This window comes from Xiphophorus maculatus, chromosome 6 (genome assembly GCF_002775205.1).
Source record: "Xiphophorus maculatus strain JP 163 A chromosome 6, X_maculatus-5.0-male, whole genome shotgun sequence".
NCBI lineage: Eukaryota > Metazoa > Chordata > Actinopteri > Cyprinodontiformes > Poeciliidae > Xiphophorus > Xiphophorus maculatus.
The window spans coordinates 15,900,310-15,917,856 of NC_036448.1; the positions used below are offsets into that span (position 1 = coordinate 15,900,310).

The window sequence follows — 17,547 nt, forward strand, 5'->3', positions numbered from 1 at the left end:
TTTTTTTACATAAGCTATTTTGGCTGTTAGGAAAAATTTCCAATTAATACACAATGAGTGTTATCCAACCCATTGTGGGCAAGCAACCTGAAAAAAAATCCCACCAACACCATTTTATTTCTCTGGAAAGAACAAATCCACCAAAAGTTATAACCACTTCAAAACTACTTTATATCATGGGTATTTTTATTTTTTTTAAGATTTTTGCCTACATTTATGTAAAATAAAATAAATTCATACATATTACTCTTGTAATATTCTTACCAAGAGTAAGAATAATTGTTCATTGTTTAGAAATGAAATTAATTAGAACATTGATAAGTTATTCCAGTGTTAGGCAGTGATATCCAAAAACAACAATACTATCACTATATGCAAAAATAGTGATAGTATTGTTGTGAATAGCATCATTAAAATTAATTAACTGATACTTAAGCGAGTCAATAAATAAGTTCATTTCAGAAATGTTTTGAACATACTTTTGTCTTTTACAGTTTTATCAAAATTACTGGAGCTATATGTTGTCGTTTGCCTGGCAATAGAAAGAAGCCTGTGAGGAAACAGCTGTGAGCGTGTAGGACAATGGAGAGGCTAAAAGGACACCGTTATCGGTACAAAAACAAACTGCAAGGACTATCTTTCACCAGAAAACTGTGGATTCATATCCTGTTTAATCTGTCAGCCAAGTCATTTCATTACTTTACCAACATTGCAAATGCACTTGAATGCTGCTTATGCCTTCAAAAGCTGAAGAAATCCAAAAATAAGGAAAATCATAGTTGCCTCTGCCAACTATCTACATTAAACCATTTCATCATAATAATATTCAGAGTATTTGCATGTTTAGATAAAATAGATTTTTTCTGTTACACATTTTGATCATCCAGCAGGCATACTTGTTGCTTAAAATGACAAATGAAACATATGTGCTGGTCACCAGATAGTGTGTCTTTTGGCAAACTGCCCCCCCTTCTCATTCTGGGGTTAAGTAGCTTAAATACACAGTACCAAATTTCTCATTTAAGTTTCAGTAATAACACTCGGATGTGGACGAGGCAATTACTTCCTTTGGTTCAGTGCTATCAGAATTAAGTCACGACGACTGCAAAAAGAAAATCTTGTGTTAAATCAAAGTAAGCACAATTTCTTTTAAAATATTATAAATGCAATGACAAGGCCTTCTTTTCTTTGAAGGGAGAAAACACTTTCAGAGAAGATTTTGATTTGATTCACTTGTTGCAACAAAAAAGGGGGAGGAAGAAAACCCTGCCTTTTTTCACAGCATGTCTCCCTGAACCCTATCAAAGGTAAATATGAATCAAATCAATCTGAGGTCATTTTAAGGAGATGAATCACCTGTTTTTTCTCCCCCTTTCTCCTTTCTCTAAAAGGAAGCTGTGCACTTCTCATTTTGCTATGATTTCTTTTTTTTTCATTTATTTATTCTTTTTTACCATTTCCTGGGAGCGAAGGCTGATCACCTGTCTCCCTTTGATGAAATGAGGTCTATACAAAGCCGTACAAACCAGGACGATGACAGCGGCAACTAAAATCACATTCTGTGAGAGCACCCAATGGTCTGACACTTCAATTTCCTCCCCAGTGGGAGATAGGGAGAACAGAGGTGGGCATTATAAAGACTACATCGCTGGGAAAGTCGGACCCATTTTTTACCCAACACTGACTCCGCTTCCCATTCCACAGACAAGACCATTTTCTCCTGACGCCCTGGCCCCTCTCTGCCAAACGGGAAGCTTGTTTTCCCTCAATAAATCGCTGCACCCACTCATTTGCCTTTGAGGGGTGTTATGTGCCACAGTTTCCCTTTTCAACATGTTCTGGTCCACAGGTTTGTGCATTTTATGAGTGAGACTGAGAATGTTAATAGACAAATGGGTGTTCTCCCTCCTGCCTAATCACCGGCAGATGTGTAATGGCTTTCCAGTCATATTGTTACCTTAGACAGGGCTTCATTATTGCACCCCAGCAGATGTCTGTCTCTAAATGACATCAGCTCACCAATTACACGTCTCTGAGGCTAATTTGGCACTGCAATGGGTCAGGCTGGGGTCTCCCGCACATTTCTGTTATACCTAAGCCACCAAAGCACTTCAGCCAGCAGCAGGAAAATAGCCCATTTGGTAAAATCCTGCCTTTTTTATGAAATGATTCCATTCTGCTAACAAGGGGTTATTAGGACAATTGAATTCTGTGCGTGTCCGATCAGTGCAGGAGACTACAGAGATGGGACATTATTGATGCCTGTGGCACTGCATTTCTATTGTTTGTGTGCGCATTAGGGCTGTGAAGCGGGAAGCTGTTCCAGTTGACAAAACATTTCCAATACTTCCAGAACCAATTGGATCAAAATGTATTTGCCTTATTGATTCCAGCCTTTGATTCCCAGCTTCCTTTGAGAGGGGAGAAAAAAAGTCTTCCATTTTCAATAAAGAAATACTGTACAATAGAAAAATGTTCTTCAATGTGAGTGATTCAGAAGTGTATCTTGGAGCATCAAAAAAGCTGAAATATTACAAGAAAGAAACAGTGAACGTAAATGTGCTTGCAGAAAGTTTCTAAGAGGTGCTTTTTGTTCCCATGTCGATTCAGCCTGACTGCACGTGTGCGTCAGAGATGGAACTTGAATAATTCTCCTCAACAACAAGAGAACATTTGCCTTGTATTATCTTTTCAATAGTGGTTTGAAGCTTTGCTTGGAATGATATGTTCCAAGAAAACATTGCAATAAGACTGCAAAAATAATCTTAAAAGCTTTCTTATGCCAATTTCAGATTAAAATCAATCTTACAACTAGGACTATCATGGATATATGTTAATCTTTAGTCTTGTTTAGGGGCGACTCCAGAATAACTTAGTTGTACTGAAATTTTAAGAGGAAGTGTGTGCTTTTCTCACATAAGACTTAGATTTAGCATTTTAGTAACAAACAAGTGATGATGTCAAACGTGCATGACATCATAAATTAAATTACCGTGATATTTTAAATGACCTGCTGGACTCTGCCACTAAATTGAAAACGAGTCATCAATAGGGAGTGGTGGGAAGTACAAGTACTTCGTTACTGTACTTAAGTACAATTTTTGTGTATCTGTACTTTGCTTAAGTAGATTTAATAATGGATACTTTCGACTTTTACTCCACTACATTTTACAGTAAGTATCTGTACTTTCTACTTCACTACATTTCTACATTGGATTTCTTTCAAAATAAATGCCATTGGTGGCAAAGAAAGTGAAGTTCATGCTGTTAGGACAGGAGACAAGATGTTTCCATCCCTGAAATTATGATGCATAGAATCACATATTTAAGTCTAAACTGTCACAGAGACTAAACACAATGAAAACATGCTTTATCTGTGGCATTGTTCATTAAAATGGCACAGTTCTGATGTATTAAAATTAAATACGATATGTACACTTAATGGTATTGTATTAGCAATTAGGTAATGCATTCAGCAACTACTTTAAGTTTTAATACTAAACGATTTTTAAAAGCCAGTACTTTTTTTACTTTTACTCAAGTAAAAATGTTAATGTGGTACTTTTACTAGAGTACATTTTTGTCTGTGTATTTGTAACTTTTACTTAAGTACATTTTTTGAGTACTTTCTCCACCACTGTCAATAGGTAGGAAGATAGGTATACAAAGTCTTTAGTCACATCAACACTGATCATCATTCTTCCATGGCCATCTTAGTCCCCAGACCTTCATCTTAAAGGGGCATTGCTATAAAATGGCACAATGCAAGCAACTGTGTTGCCTTCACTTGTTACAAAAATGCCATATATACCAAAAATGACTTAAACAGGCCAATTTCAAAGTGTCATTTTTTTTTAAGAAGCTCCTGCTCTGACACTTAAGAGGAGTGTCAAAAGTGTTTCTCTATTAACCCTTTGACAACATTTTTACCCAATGATTTCACCAGACACTGGCAGCAAACTTCAAAGTCAAAGTATATGCATCTCCTCTTCATTTTTTGACTGATGCGACAACATGTAAAGGTGTGTAGTCTGGAAAATGCAAAATTTTTTAGTCACAAGACAACATTTAGTCTAAGCTCCTTTAAAAACATCTTTGTCAGTGTTGCCAATAAATTTTGTCACTGTTTCTTAAAATTTAAGTTGGATACAATATGTGTTGGTGCCTTTCTGTAATTTTCAAGTAAATTATGTAGATAAAATGCGTTGGAAAAGGTCCTTGGAAACAAATCACAAGCTTTTATTAATAACCGCAGCATGTTTGGCCATATATTTTATGGAGAGAATAGAATAAATCAGACAAGTTAATAAAAGTTTCACCATAAGCAGACTCAACTTTTATTCAGTTCTTGCTAAAAGTTATTTTTTTCTTTAACTTACTGACTGAAGAAAGATAATAGACCATGCAGCAAATGTTTCTGTATCAATAATGAATTTTATTTCTTGTTTTCTACAGAGTTAAATAAAACTGATCTGAGAATCAACCACTAAGAGACTAAGAATAAAATAGAATAGTAGTCCTTACTTGATCCTCTTCTCCACCACCTTCTTCATCATATTTGAGAATATTGTCCCTCACGTCATCTTCGGGGTCGATGAGCAGCTGTTTGGCCTGACGCTCTTTGTCACGACGCTTCATCCACACCACAAACATTAACACGAGAACTGAATGATACAGCAACAGAGAGAGGTCTCATGTTACAGTAAGGAAATAAACAATTTGCAAATTATTGTCAACATTTAAATCGGATCTGATATTTTAGGACCTTGGATGTGGGCCTGATCAAGGCTATCTATTTAGTAATCCGACAGTAATCTAGAGATATTGTGGATATCTTCCTTCATAATCCCTGTGTTCGCTGATGTGATGTGCAGTTTGGGAGGAAGATGCAGGGACACTCACTGAGAAGGATGATGATGCAGAGGAGGATGGATATAATGGCTCCCGTGCCCAGACCAGTGGCCATGATGTGCTGCTGGTCAGTGCAGTCTCCGTTCATGTCGCACTGACACACTTTAATCCGCAGGTAGGAGGTATTAGACATGGGCAGGTTGCCCGAGTCTGTGATTATGATGGGGACCTCATAGATCCCACTTTCCAGGAAGCCAATCTTAAGGCTCATCTGAGCATAGTCACCTAAAAAAGGAGGAACAGAGAAAAAAAAATGACTGTTATATGATTCTAAATGTATCCTTAAAGGAAAAACATTTGGAAAGGTGACATCCAAGATTAAGCAGCTCGGTGCGTTTTCATATAAACTAATATATTTGTTTCGGAGATCAGGTTTTTCACAGGGGATTTACTCCTAAACTCAGAAGTCGTTTGTCTAGATGCTCTTCACACCATGATTACACTCCTTTTATCATAAATATGCAGCATAAATTCCTACCTGGAAGTTGCATCAGCATATCTAATCCAAAACATGGTCAGGATTTGGATTTGAAGCTTATAAATCTTCTGAATACCTTTTGATAATGCTGCTTAGGCTAAATTCCCAACTGCGATAATCCAAATGCCATTATCCTATTAAGATTTATTCACTGCATTTCATCTCCCACTATCTAATAGCTGAACACATACAAATGAGTTTGTCTGCTCATGGTTTTGTTTTAAATTAGCATAAATAATTAAAGCCTATTTGGTAAGATTAATAAATTACTAAATAGGTCTGACACCTCCAAGGTATGCTTTTACAAACGGTTAAACATGTTTCCCAAGTCTCGATCAGGCTAATTGAAGATTAAAATCTTAAAGCTTTAATGACTGAAACTGCTGAGTGATCAACCTTGTTTTTTTGTTTTAAACTTTTATGACTCACATACCACTTACTGGAAAAACAAAAAACAAAAAAACCCACCACATTCTTTTCTGCTTTATTGTAACAACTTCAAAGAGCAAATGAAAAAACGCTGACTCATCATGTCTGACATTCTGGGAATTGCAATTTGAAGATTAATTTAATCTCATTATCCCAGGGGGGTTTAAACTAGCACAAATGGCCCCTGTATGAATCTGGCCAGGATTTGAGATTGTCCCATATCTCACCGTTTAGTCTCGTTAGGGTCCAGTTCCTCTTGACGTCCTGGGGCCTGTGGGGCAACTCGAACGCAAAAGGGCCCGCATTGGGGTTCAGGTCGCCATCCAGCGCGGTGATGTTGATGGCATTTGGCTCAGGTTTTTCACATATCTCTGCCTCATGTGGGTACACCTTTGGCGCATTGTCGTTGATATCCACCAGGTAGATCTGAAGGGTGCCTGTGCCGCTTGCTGGGATTTTTCCTGGATAGACAAATATCTTTAATCAAATACAGGAAGGATTTCTGAAAAATACCTAAAACTTTGCCCATTTTCAGATATATATGTAAACAAACTGATATCTCTCGTTTCGCTATCATTACAGAGACAGCAACGGAAAATAAAGTGTAGAGTTTCTTCATTAGCACATTAAATCACAATTTACTTTTGTAGCCCCATACAAGCTGCGTACTGATCTCAGAGTTTAATCTCAAGTGAGGAGGTGCAGAGACAGAGGTGGATATCAGAATATTGCTGTGTCCGTTTGTGTTCCTGAAGAACGTCTTCCTAACGAAGGACTCGGATAGGAATACTAAAGCATTCAAACAGAGCCCACTGTCGCTCCTCTCAGGCTCCTCTATGTATTCACCCAGCTAAGAGGCTTTTTTGCCATTCAGGCCACGCTCAAAGGAGCTAGTCATCCAATCCTGACCCATTAATGCTGAGAAACCTCTTTATTGGTAGAGTTTTAAGCCTATTGGCCTAAGCTATGCCCCATAGAACAGGGTAAACCTGAACAGAGGTAAATCCTGCCAGTGCAAATAGAAGGTGAAAACATCCACATGGTGGATGATTCTGGGGATTGCTAACATATTAACCTCCAGCTAAAGCGGTCAGTGCTGCTGATATACCAAGTGCCACGTTCATGATAGTGCTTCTAGCTTGGAGAACATCTTTGGAGCTTGTAAACAAGGCAGCTGCTTCAGGTGAAAAGCATTACAAAAGCAGTCAAAGGAATGCTGGGTGGAAGACTGACCCTTGAGAGCTGGGCTACATTAGACATCCACTGGGCTTCTGTCTGAAAAAAGGAGCCATTAGCTTCCCTTGAACACACTAGCAGTAATGGCCTTAAAAAAGGTGCTTGTGTAACAGTCTGAGTAAAACATCCAGACCATAAAACCTGTGCATCACATAAGCTCAACAAGGTATTTTTGGCAACTGCAGAAGCACTTGAATGCTTACATACCGTTGTCTGTGGCCAGGAATGTTGCATTGTATAAACTGTTCTTCACATAGGGCGACTCTCTGTCCAAAATGGCAATTGTTGAAATCCGACCAGTGCCGGGGTCAATCCTCAGCCAGTTGGCCAGATCTGAGAGCTTAGAATATCTGAAGCAAGAACAGGAAATACACAGATGTTTCATTTCAGTTTAGCTGTCAGCTCTCATCTCTTAGTGTTGTAGAGATACAGGTGCCACAATTTATCTTGTAGAATGTTAAAACAGTTAAAAAAAATTGTTTTGTTTAAGCCGAATACTTCAGACATATTTCACATAACTCTTTCAGCAACTTGCAGCACCCAAACAAAACAAGCTGGGTTTTTTTTGTTTGTTTTTTTTACATCAATGCCTCAAATTTTATTGCAAGAAAAACTTCATTTCTGGTGGACTACTTTTAAGTTGATAAAAGAAAAAAAAAAAAAAAAACAAGCTGAGTAGCTATAAACAATTGCAAAAAAGAAAAGGTTTATTGAAGAACAAGAAAAGCTGGCTGTTCAGTGTCTTTTTAACCAGAGACACTAAAAATTAAAAACACTTTACTAAACACTATTACCGACACATACTTTGATTACGGTGTCCTAGCCTGTGGTGAGGAATATTTATTTTTTACAAAAAATATGACCAATACAAAAAATGGAGCAAGTAAAGAGTAAAACATAATATCTGGTACCAAGAACACAAATCTACCATTAATTTTTTTTTCCAAATTACAACTTATAAAATATATAGATCTAACTATTTTAAACCACACACTGATCGTCAAAGCAAGAAACAATATTTTTCCCCAAGCGATGTTCAAAATTATTTAAAAATAGAGACAGTAGGTATGAAATGAGAAGGATATGCAATTTAAAGCAACTATATGTTAGCAGCATTCTTAAAAACATGTGCACATCAATTTGTGGAATGGCTTTGTGGAATGGTTTAGACAAAGAAACTAAGCAAAGTAAACATATTGCACAAATCAAAAATATACATTAGGAGTAAATAAATGTTAGGCAGAAAACCAGATGACATAAAATGTATTTTATGTACTCTACAATAACTGAAAATGTATTTCCTATTGTTTTTTTTAACTTAAAACAAAATAAATTGTCAATTTATTTTAATCATATAAATGAACTTTGCTTAAGCAGACCGTGTGAGGGTACGCATATGGTCTGCTTCCTTCATGCACAGCCTTTTTATGAAGCATTATTCTTTGCCATCACAAAAATAAAGTGGTCGTAACAGTGCATCTCAGTTTAAAATTGGGACAAAAATCACTAAATGCATGATAACTTTGTGCAGATTTCAACCAATTTCACTGTAACAGCATTAGAAAATTATGTCAGCTCAATGTCAATCTTGCTCAGAGCTGACATTTCAGTGACACATGAAGCCATAGTTCTAAGGGAGGAATTATTAAATCATTTTAGTACATCCAACCATGCTTTTTTTTGTTTTGTTTTTTTAAACTTGAATAATTTAATTAATGGTTTTAACTGGGAAAAAGAATTGTAATCAATCTAAACAAAATATGCAATATGTAATAAGCTTGTTTTCCACCAATGAACTTCCAGTTCTACATCAATTAAAGGCTGAGACTTTAACTCCACTGCTTAGCATTAAAAAAGCTTAGAAAAAGGCAGAACTTTAATTGCACAGCAGATTTTATAAGAAAAAATGGGATTCCAACATAAGCCAGAAAAAGCCAATATTAATTCCATTTTAATTGCATAACTGATTAATGCTTAGTACAGAACAAAAGAGTTGTATTTTAAAGGTTGAATTAGGAGAAAGAACTAGATTTACTTTCTAAAGTCTCCTTTTCTCAGAAGAAAATATTAATTTATCATAAATGGTGCAAAGTTGGTTAAAGCAGCATTTAAGTCAATTTAGCTCCTGAATTATACAGAAGCCCAAACACAAGAACCTTTGAGAAGCCCTGTTAATAATATAAAAAGTGGTCTTAAGCATTTAAAACTGATTTTTTTGGGAATTCAACGTCTGTGGAGTCTTTTAATGACATTTTAATAATGCAGACTTTATTATATCTGCATACTGCCTACCTAATGGTTTGCAGCATGTGTCGATCTGGATCTTGTGCAGTGAACATGGTCAGCGTCGATTCGGGCAACATTCCCTCTTCCAGCCTGATCAGCTTGGGGTTGGGATCAAAGTAAGGACTCTCATTGACATCCATTACTTTGATGGAGACGGTGGCAGTGGACTGTTTGGGAGGGTGAATACCTCTGGCCAGGGAAACCTCATTTCTCGCTTCCACTGTCAGCACATACTGTCTGTTGATTTCATAGTCAATGGGCTGGAAAACAGTGAGGACGAGAATAAAGACTTGGACTGAAGAGAAAAGTTATCACATTAGAATTGTGTTTGTGTGATATGAAGCAACCTACAAAAGAACATTTTCATCAAGCCTGAAAAATATTAGGATAGCCAAGAAATGTGAAAAGAGATGCTATATCCTGTTACAATCAGTTCAAAGAAACAAAGCTGATATGAGTTCAACCATGTTAGCTTGAAATGTGACCTGGCCTTCAAAAATGAGCTAAAGATGTAAAAGTGTAAATAATAATAATGAAAATCTTGATACACAGAGTTTAAGAAAAACATTAAACATTTGCTGCATTTCTGATTATCGAGTAACACAAGTATAGTCAGGTAATCGGTTCAGACACAGAGTCTGCAGTCTGCTGCTTCACAGACATGCTGCTCAGTCAACTGTAGATTTACTTGGAGCATATTATTGAAAAAATAAATAAATAAAAAAACTGACTAAACCATAATTATGGTAAGTCAAATGTAGTTTGTTTGTATTTCACATCGTTGCAACAGAGCTATTCAAAGTGCTTTACATTATACATGTTTAAGGTTTTAAAACTGTAAAGTTTTAATTATTTCTTTGCCTTGAAACTGGCAATTAGAGCTGACTGAAAAATGTAAACAAAAAACAAGGATAAACCATTAAGAGTTAGATTTTATGTATTTACAGTTAAGCCCAAAACTATTCATACCCTTAAAGAGGTCTGGATTTTTTTCAATCTTTTAATTATACCAGCATGTTTCTTCTAACTGGACACAACGTTTTGGAGAGACCTAGCCAAATTGTGAATTGAATCTGATGGAGAATCTGTAGGGGGAGCTATACATTAGGGTATTGGCAAGGAGATCTTTCAACAACAAAGACACATAACTTATTTCTAAACAGAAATCCTCAAAATACCAGTGGACACGTGCAAAAAAGGTGATTAGCAGTATAAGAGAGAGTGGTTCCTGTAACGTCAGAGGTTTCTCCACTGATTGTAAATAATTTGACAGGAAAAGCGTAAAACACATTCTTTTCTCAATTCATATTCATATTTTTTATTATTCAAGCATGTCTTATGTCCAACCATAAAACATACATCTGGGTCCAATTAAATTAAATTTAAAATTAAAAAAAGAACACTTTTAGCATTAACTGGAAATCCCTCCACATAAGTAAAACACACACATGAAAAGATGCTTTACTGCAATTAATAAATTGCAGTAAAGCATTAATTCTTGTAGCAAAATATTCAATGCATTGATAGGCTGAAAGGGTAGAAATATGAAGATGTCCCTCACCTTAACAACTGTTACCAGACCCACATTAGTATTTGGATCGGTGGGCACTGAGAACCTGCCGGTGGGGTCGCCCCCGGTGATTTTATACACCGCATTCCAGGCAGGTGTGTTGGGCTGGTCCTTGTCAGTCACCGTCAGGTTGGCCACTATAACATTCACGGCATTCTCAGGCACCTCCCCATAAAACTGCATGAATAAACCATAAATGTAAGGAAGAGAGAGCTGTTAGCGATACTATGCTGTGCCCTGGCTCACGAAGCACAGCAGGACCAATCAAGGGTAAACAGACATCTAAGGTAACTTATCATCTGGTCACGGTGTTCTCATTCCCTGTGCTTCCCTGATAGCATAACAGCAGCATTACAAATTTCTGTGATTTGTGAGCCCGGTAAGTGCCTTTTTCACTGAGGCAGACATCCCCGCAGTTGTACGTGTCAACATTTGGAGTAGGATATAACACTTTACACATGGCTGGTGACTTGTGTATGTGTATGGTTGCAGAAGTGCAAGGCAAGCAAAACTAGGTAAGTGAGCAGAACTGACGGTTGAGTGCATTCACCCAACGCTCGGATAAAATGGGGGATCTTAAGTCTATTCTAGTGGAATCTCAGATAAGAGCTTGTTTCTTACCGTCTCAGCAGTAAACTCTGGCGGATTGTCATTGATGTCAGTGACTCTGATGACAGCAGTGGCTGTGTTGGACAGGCCATACATGGGGTTACCCTCCATGTCAGTTGCCTGGATGATCAATGTATACTGAGGCACTTTCTAGAAGAGAAGAAGAGAATAAAAGGAGATAATTGGACAGTTGGCACAAAACGATTTCAAATTAAACTGTATTATAACTTTACAAAGACATAATTTCCATATTACTTCACTATATTTTATTCTACTTCACAACTATCCCTAATAAGATAGTACTAGCAATGTACATTCGCACCGTGTTAAATTATTTCTACAAAGATGAAGCAAATGTGACTAGTCCAACATCTTAATTATGATGATAAATGACAAGTTTTTCACATGAATTTGATTTCATCCTCTGGGGCTAATGAGCGTTTGTGTGCGTGCGCGTGAGACGCACACTGAACAGTACCGTAAAGGGGACAAATGACTCTCTTCACATTAAAAACCACTCAGGTGATGGACCAGTTGCTAGGTAATGAGAGCCAGGCAAATTACTTTCATGGTGGCGACTTGCGGACATAAAAGGGTGGCCCCAGGGTGGGAGTGATTGAGCAGCCACCTCAGCCAGATTGCCCTCACAAGGCTGCGGCTACGAAGCTCCAGCTGTATACATCATTTTATTTATTTTCCTCAAACAGTCATGCAACCCCAATTTATAGAGAGCAGTAACCTTTGCAACAGGGGTAATGGAGAGAATAAAATGCAAAAATAAAATGTTTTTGGGAAAAAAAGAAAATACAACTAAAACAAAATGGGTGGATAGAAAAACTGTTAGTTGCTTAGTGATGCATAGTGGTTCCTTGTAAGAGTAATAAGTGTGAAACAGCCAAGCCAACTTCTACTTCTCATTTCGGTGGTAATAAGCAAAATTTGCTGTGGTTCATTAGTTTCTAGGCAGTTTGAATATTAACAGCTAAACTAACCGCCTGTTTAAAAACGCAGCCCATTCATGCAGACATATGCACACGTTTCAGTGATAAAGAGCCAGAAGCAATTGAAGATACTACCCATGATCACTGTCGGCATTATAAAAGATATGGATTTTATCATTAAATGAAAAAAAAAAAAAAAAAAAAGTGTTAAATACCTCTCTGTCCAGGCCTGCAGCCACTGTAATGATGCCTCCAGTTTTGTTGTTGATAGTGAACATATTAGGAGACGGACTCTCTGGATTCTGAGACAAGATCTTGTATCGAAGAATGCCGTTCGTTGATTTGGGGTCGTCTTTGTCGATAGATGTCACAGTCATAACAAATGTTCCTTAAAGACAGAAAAAAAAAAAAAAAATAAATAAATAAATAAATAAATATATATATATATATATATATATATATATATATATATATATATATATATATATATTCTCCATGTGACCTTCTAATGTATTAATTGTTAATGAATTTGAGAATACTGGGATAATGAAAGCCCAGTGTTCATCTTTCAAACTTTAAAGTACCAAATGAATAATAGTTGCTCTGCTAATACTGCAGCAACATTAGAGCTGGAGGCACATGCATGGGGGAAGAAAAAAAAGACATGCAAAAGCCTTACCTGGTTTGGAGCCCTCTGGAACAGTTCCGTTCCAGATTTGGTGAGTGAACTCTGGTCGGTTGTCATTCATGTCAATTACGTTGATCACAATATCTATGGGGTTTTCCACCTGGTTGCCATTCAGGTCTACTGCATGAGCTCTCAGCTGAAGGAGAATAAGAAAAACATGTGGATTGTAGAATGGTTTAAACAAGCATTTTAAAGTTGTAAATCTACTGATTGGGAGAAGAAAAAAAAACTACATTATAGTAGTTTTACAAAAACAATACAAGTATTTGAATCTTATCAATTCGCAAATCCTGTTGTGTTGCAACGTATTGTTTTGGTGTCACCTACAGTGCTTTTCACAGTCAACCTTTTTAAAAGCTATACAATTTCACTGTGCACAGCTTGCAAAGTTGTAATTCAGGACATGCAGATTATTTTAAAATTGTTGATAAAACAGGCTTTCCCAAATAATTCCTTTCAGAACAATTTACAGTAAAAGAGACTGAATTAGGTGCTGCAGCTCCCATTCTGTCATGTGACCCATTTTGTGTGCAGCATTCATATATCCTGGTTTCCACTGGGCGAGCAGTGGAGCACAATATAATCCAAATACAACTGCTTGAGCTGTGTAAGCCACTTTGATTTTTAACTTGCCATATGACTTAAGCCATAAATGCAATTGTCATTTTAGTTGCTGTTTTTAGATTTCCGCTATTAAATACAGAGCTATTATACCTACATTTATCTATCTTTAATATCTTGAAGGTAATTTAGAACAGGTTTTGGCCGACCATTAAAATCCCTAGTATAAAGCCAAACCTCACTAAATTATACACTTTCTCATAAGCTAGCAGTGAACAATGTAATGAAAAACATGAACATTCAATACACCAGTTTACTGCAAGATGGATGAACATGCCAATAACTATAGATTCAGTTAAATCAAAACCGAGAATCATGTCCACCACTTTGTACTGAAGGGCAATTTTTGAACATTGTGACAACAAAAATCCCAATAAAAAAGCAGCTTGAGAATTACAGGTCATGTTCAAGTATCTGACTAACTTTTTGTTCCTTCAAAATCCTTAAAATTCTCAGACGGATAAGAAAGATTTTCCTGAGAGAATCTGGTTTATATTGAGTCTGAGGAGATTGTTTAGGTTACACATGACCCTTGAGCACATGCCAACTGGCTGGAATGTACAGCATGCTAAGGAGAGAGAGCAAGACAAAGACAGAGAGCTCACATTTCTCTTGATAAAGCAGTCTGCAAAAAAACCTTGGTAAATTACATTGAAATTCTCTATGTTTTTTTTTTTTTTTTTTTTAAATATCTCATCTGACTTACATGAAAGCTAGGGATGTGTTCTCGATCCAGTGGCTTGTTGACAGATAACTCTCCAGAAATGGGATTGATGGTAAAGATTCCAGTTGGGGGCTGGTCAGCACCTGGACCCGTCACACTGTATCTTAGGGACCGGTTTTTATCATGATCTGAGCGAATCTGTTGGCACAAGGATACAATTTGAGATTCATTACTTGAGAACCATTCAACATAACTACATTCAAACTCTTTAACATATTGTTCTGACATTTTAAGTTTCCAAATTCCATACTTTTCCAAACTCAGTTTCTTTAATTTGGTTCTTGATGTTTCAGAGCAGCTTAACTTTCAACTGACTCATTTAACACATTTTTTTCTTCTCAAAAGCAAACAAAAAATGGATTCAAACTAACTGGCTTTATATAACAGAGTATCCCACACAATGCCTTCAAAGCACAGTTTAGGCACTTTTTGACTAGACCACCTCAAACTGGTTCAATCCCGGTACGCCCCGGTCAGATTCATCTTCCATTAGCAAATCCTGGATGGCTGTTCTTGGATTTTCAGCATCGAAGTGATATGATTGACAGCTGACCACATTTATTGATTGACTCATGATTTACGTCACTGAAAACTGCAAACAGCATTTAGCTGTGAACCGGGGCCATGCTGTCTGCTAACAGAGAGCTGCCCAGTACGGAGGAGTAATTATGAGTTTAATAAGGAACAGCAGCAGGAACACGTGCGGTACGTTTTGCAGCAGAATGACCATGATTTAGCAGCGCTGCTAATAGCGCTTTGCTTTGAAGAATGAACAGTAATGAAGAAGAGAGAAACTGTGCAGCAGTGGGCAGCCTTTCCGCCAACAATGTGAAACACCAAAACTACATAATATTAGCTTATATATGATGATATGATGTGATGTTAATTTTATTTTTCCTTTGGATTTAAAAAAAAAAATGAATACAGTTCAGGCATGGCTACTGGTTTACATCTGTTGAATGCATTGTGAAGATCCAAAATGTTGCATATTTAAAAAAAATAAAATAAAATACAAGAATGTAATTGTATTTATATGTGTAGCAAAATAATCTGCTGATCTGAGTCTTTATCAATATGCTTGAACCAGCGATAAATTTCTAAGACAAAATGAAGTATCTGGGTTCATTTGAGTTAATCAGAACCACAATCTCGAGATTCTCAATTGCTGACTGTAGCTGCTACTGCTCATGTCCCGCCCACAATAATGAGGAACAGACATTATAATGGAAAAGCTCGTTATGTGGGGTGAAACTAAAGAGCACACCAACCGGTTAGTGCACGATGAGCCAGTGGAAAAGCGCCTTTTGCTTTAGGGTAGTAACTGTATTTGAACCAGACCCATTTTAAAATCTCAGGTTCAATCTTACTCCAAGTTGAATAGCATAAAGCACAATTAAAAACTTGAGAAATAATCCTCATTTGATTTTTTTTTTTTGTGTGTGTGTGACTGAATTTAGCCAGCAAGTAAAAAAAATACATTAAAATGGGTCAAATAGTTGTGATGTAGCAAATCAAAATGAACCATGTTATTTCAATATAAACCAAAATCAGCTGAATTTGTTGAGCATCAACAAATTGTGCCAAGTTAAAAAAATAAATAAAAGCTAAGGGAAAAAAACAAAAAAATCTTTAAAGCCAATATTTTTCTACACTTTTTCCCCCCCATACTTTCTCAGACCTGGAAACTGATAATTACAGAATTATCTGGGATGCATTACAACCCTTGTTAACACTGCATTAAATCCCAAATAAAATCCCTTTTAGAGAAATAGTTTCCATACTAGGTCAGTTTAAAGCTAACTGCTGTTTGAGAATAAGCGTGCATGAACTGGAGAGTTCCTCCAATAATGGACTGCTGAATCCTAAGTGCACAAGAGAGGGGTTACTGGAGATCATTCTTCCCAGCAGCTGTTGGACTAACTGCTCCCCCAAATAAAAAATAAAATAAAAAAACTCAAGTGTTTGCATCCCTGCTGGTATTTGCATATTTTTATTTTTCAAATACATACTGTAAATAGTCTTTTTTTAAATGCACAAATACACATTTTGTCAATTTAAAAAAAAAATTCTACACAGCTGTCACTTTGCTGTTCTTGCATCAGACTCTTCCCACTTTGGGACAATAAAGGAAATTTATATTTTTATTTCTCTGTAATGAGTTCCTACATAGTATTGAAGTTCTGTCATAATTGGACTTTCTACCCTGTTTTCCATGTAAGCAGAGACCTTGTGTGCCCACCCTCTTGAGCCGAGCTGAGCAAACGGGCCCTTTCCTCCTGTTATCAGCAACTCCAGCCCAGAAACCTCCTTCACATATAGCCGGATTAAAAATAAAAACTTACATATGGCAATCTCAGGATTTTTGCACTGTGTACAAAGTAAACTGCTAGAAAAAGGACTCTGCTCCTAAGCTGTCAGAGTTTGTGCAACAGCTAACACAGAGGACTGAATGGTTGATAAGAAATTGGGCTGAACCTGTCCTTGAGATGTGGAAAAGAGGACTTCAGGATCATAACAGTCAACCAACATCAGGATCATAACAGTCAACCAACAACAATTATCATTTTGAGCTCTTCGGATTATAAATGCTTTTAAATAATGAAACACTTCACTAGTGAAGACTGCTCTGTGCACCAAAGGTTAATACAATCAGAAAGATGACAAACTTCAAAAATGTCCTGTAAGCAACAGTCTATGCAATCTGCAAAGTTGACATATCAAAAAAAAAAAAAAAGTGCACATTTACAGCTGAGAGACCGATGTCTGTGTGCATGCATGTGGTTGAGTCAAATACATTACCCGGACAAGCTCCTGTGGGAATCCGCCTCTGGAGTTCTCAGGAACATTGATTGGAGGGATGACCCAGTCTCTCTTTATGCGTTTCAGAGTGCTGTCCGCATTTTGTGATGGAAAAACTATTTCCTTGAAATTTTTGGACATGACTGGAGGGACGGCGAGTTCCTGGACCTGTCAAAAGGAAATGATTTAGTGATCATACATATGCAGTGGAGTGTACAGACATTTTAAACAGGCAGAAGGAATAACTATGAGGCT

The 17,547-nt window shown here is 36.9% G+C and overlaps 1 protein-coding gene across 1 annotated transcript in view; it reads right to left on the reverse strand.

The window, feature by feature from the left end:
* cdh2 (cadherin 2) overlaps nt 1-17,547 on the reverse strand; it is a 77,458-nt gene that overhangs the window by 9,360 nt on the left and 50,551 nt on the right. The window contains exons 4-14 of the mRNA XM_005796028.3: nt 17,293-17,460; nt 14,476-14,631; nt 13,140-13,284; nt 12,676-12,848; nt 11,532-11,669; nt 10,902-11,087; nt 9,347-9,600; nt 7,262-7,404; nt 6,046-6,279; nt 4,903-5,136; nt 4,525-4,664 (exon numbers count right to left, since the gene is read on the reverse strand). Of these exons, the coding sequence (XP_005796085.1) occupies nt 4,525-4,664; nt 4,903-5,136; nt 6,046-6,279; nt 7,262-7,404; nt 9,347-9,600; nt 10,902-11,087; nt 11,532-11,669; nt 12,676-12,848; nt 13,140-13,284; nt 14,476-14,631; nt 17,293-17,460 (1,971 nt within the window). The remainder of the gene's footprint in view (nt 1-4,524; nt 4,665-4,902; nt 5,137-6,045; nt 6,280-7,261; nt 7,405-9,346; nt 9,601-10,901; nt 11,088-11,531; nt 11,670-12,675; nt 12,849-13,139; nt 13,285-14,475; nt 14,632-17,292; nt 17,461-17,547) is intronic.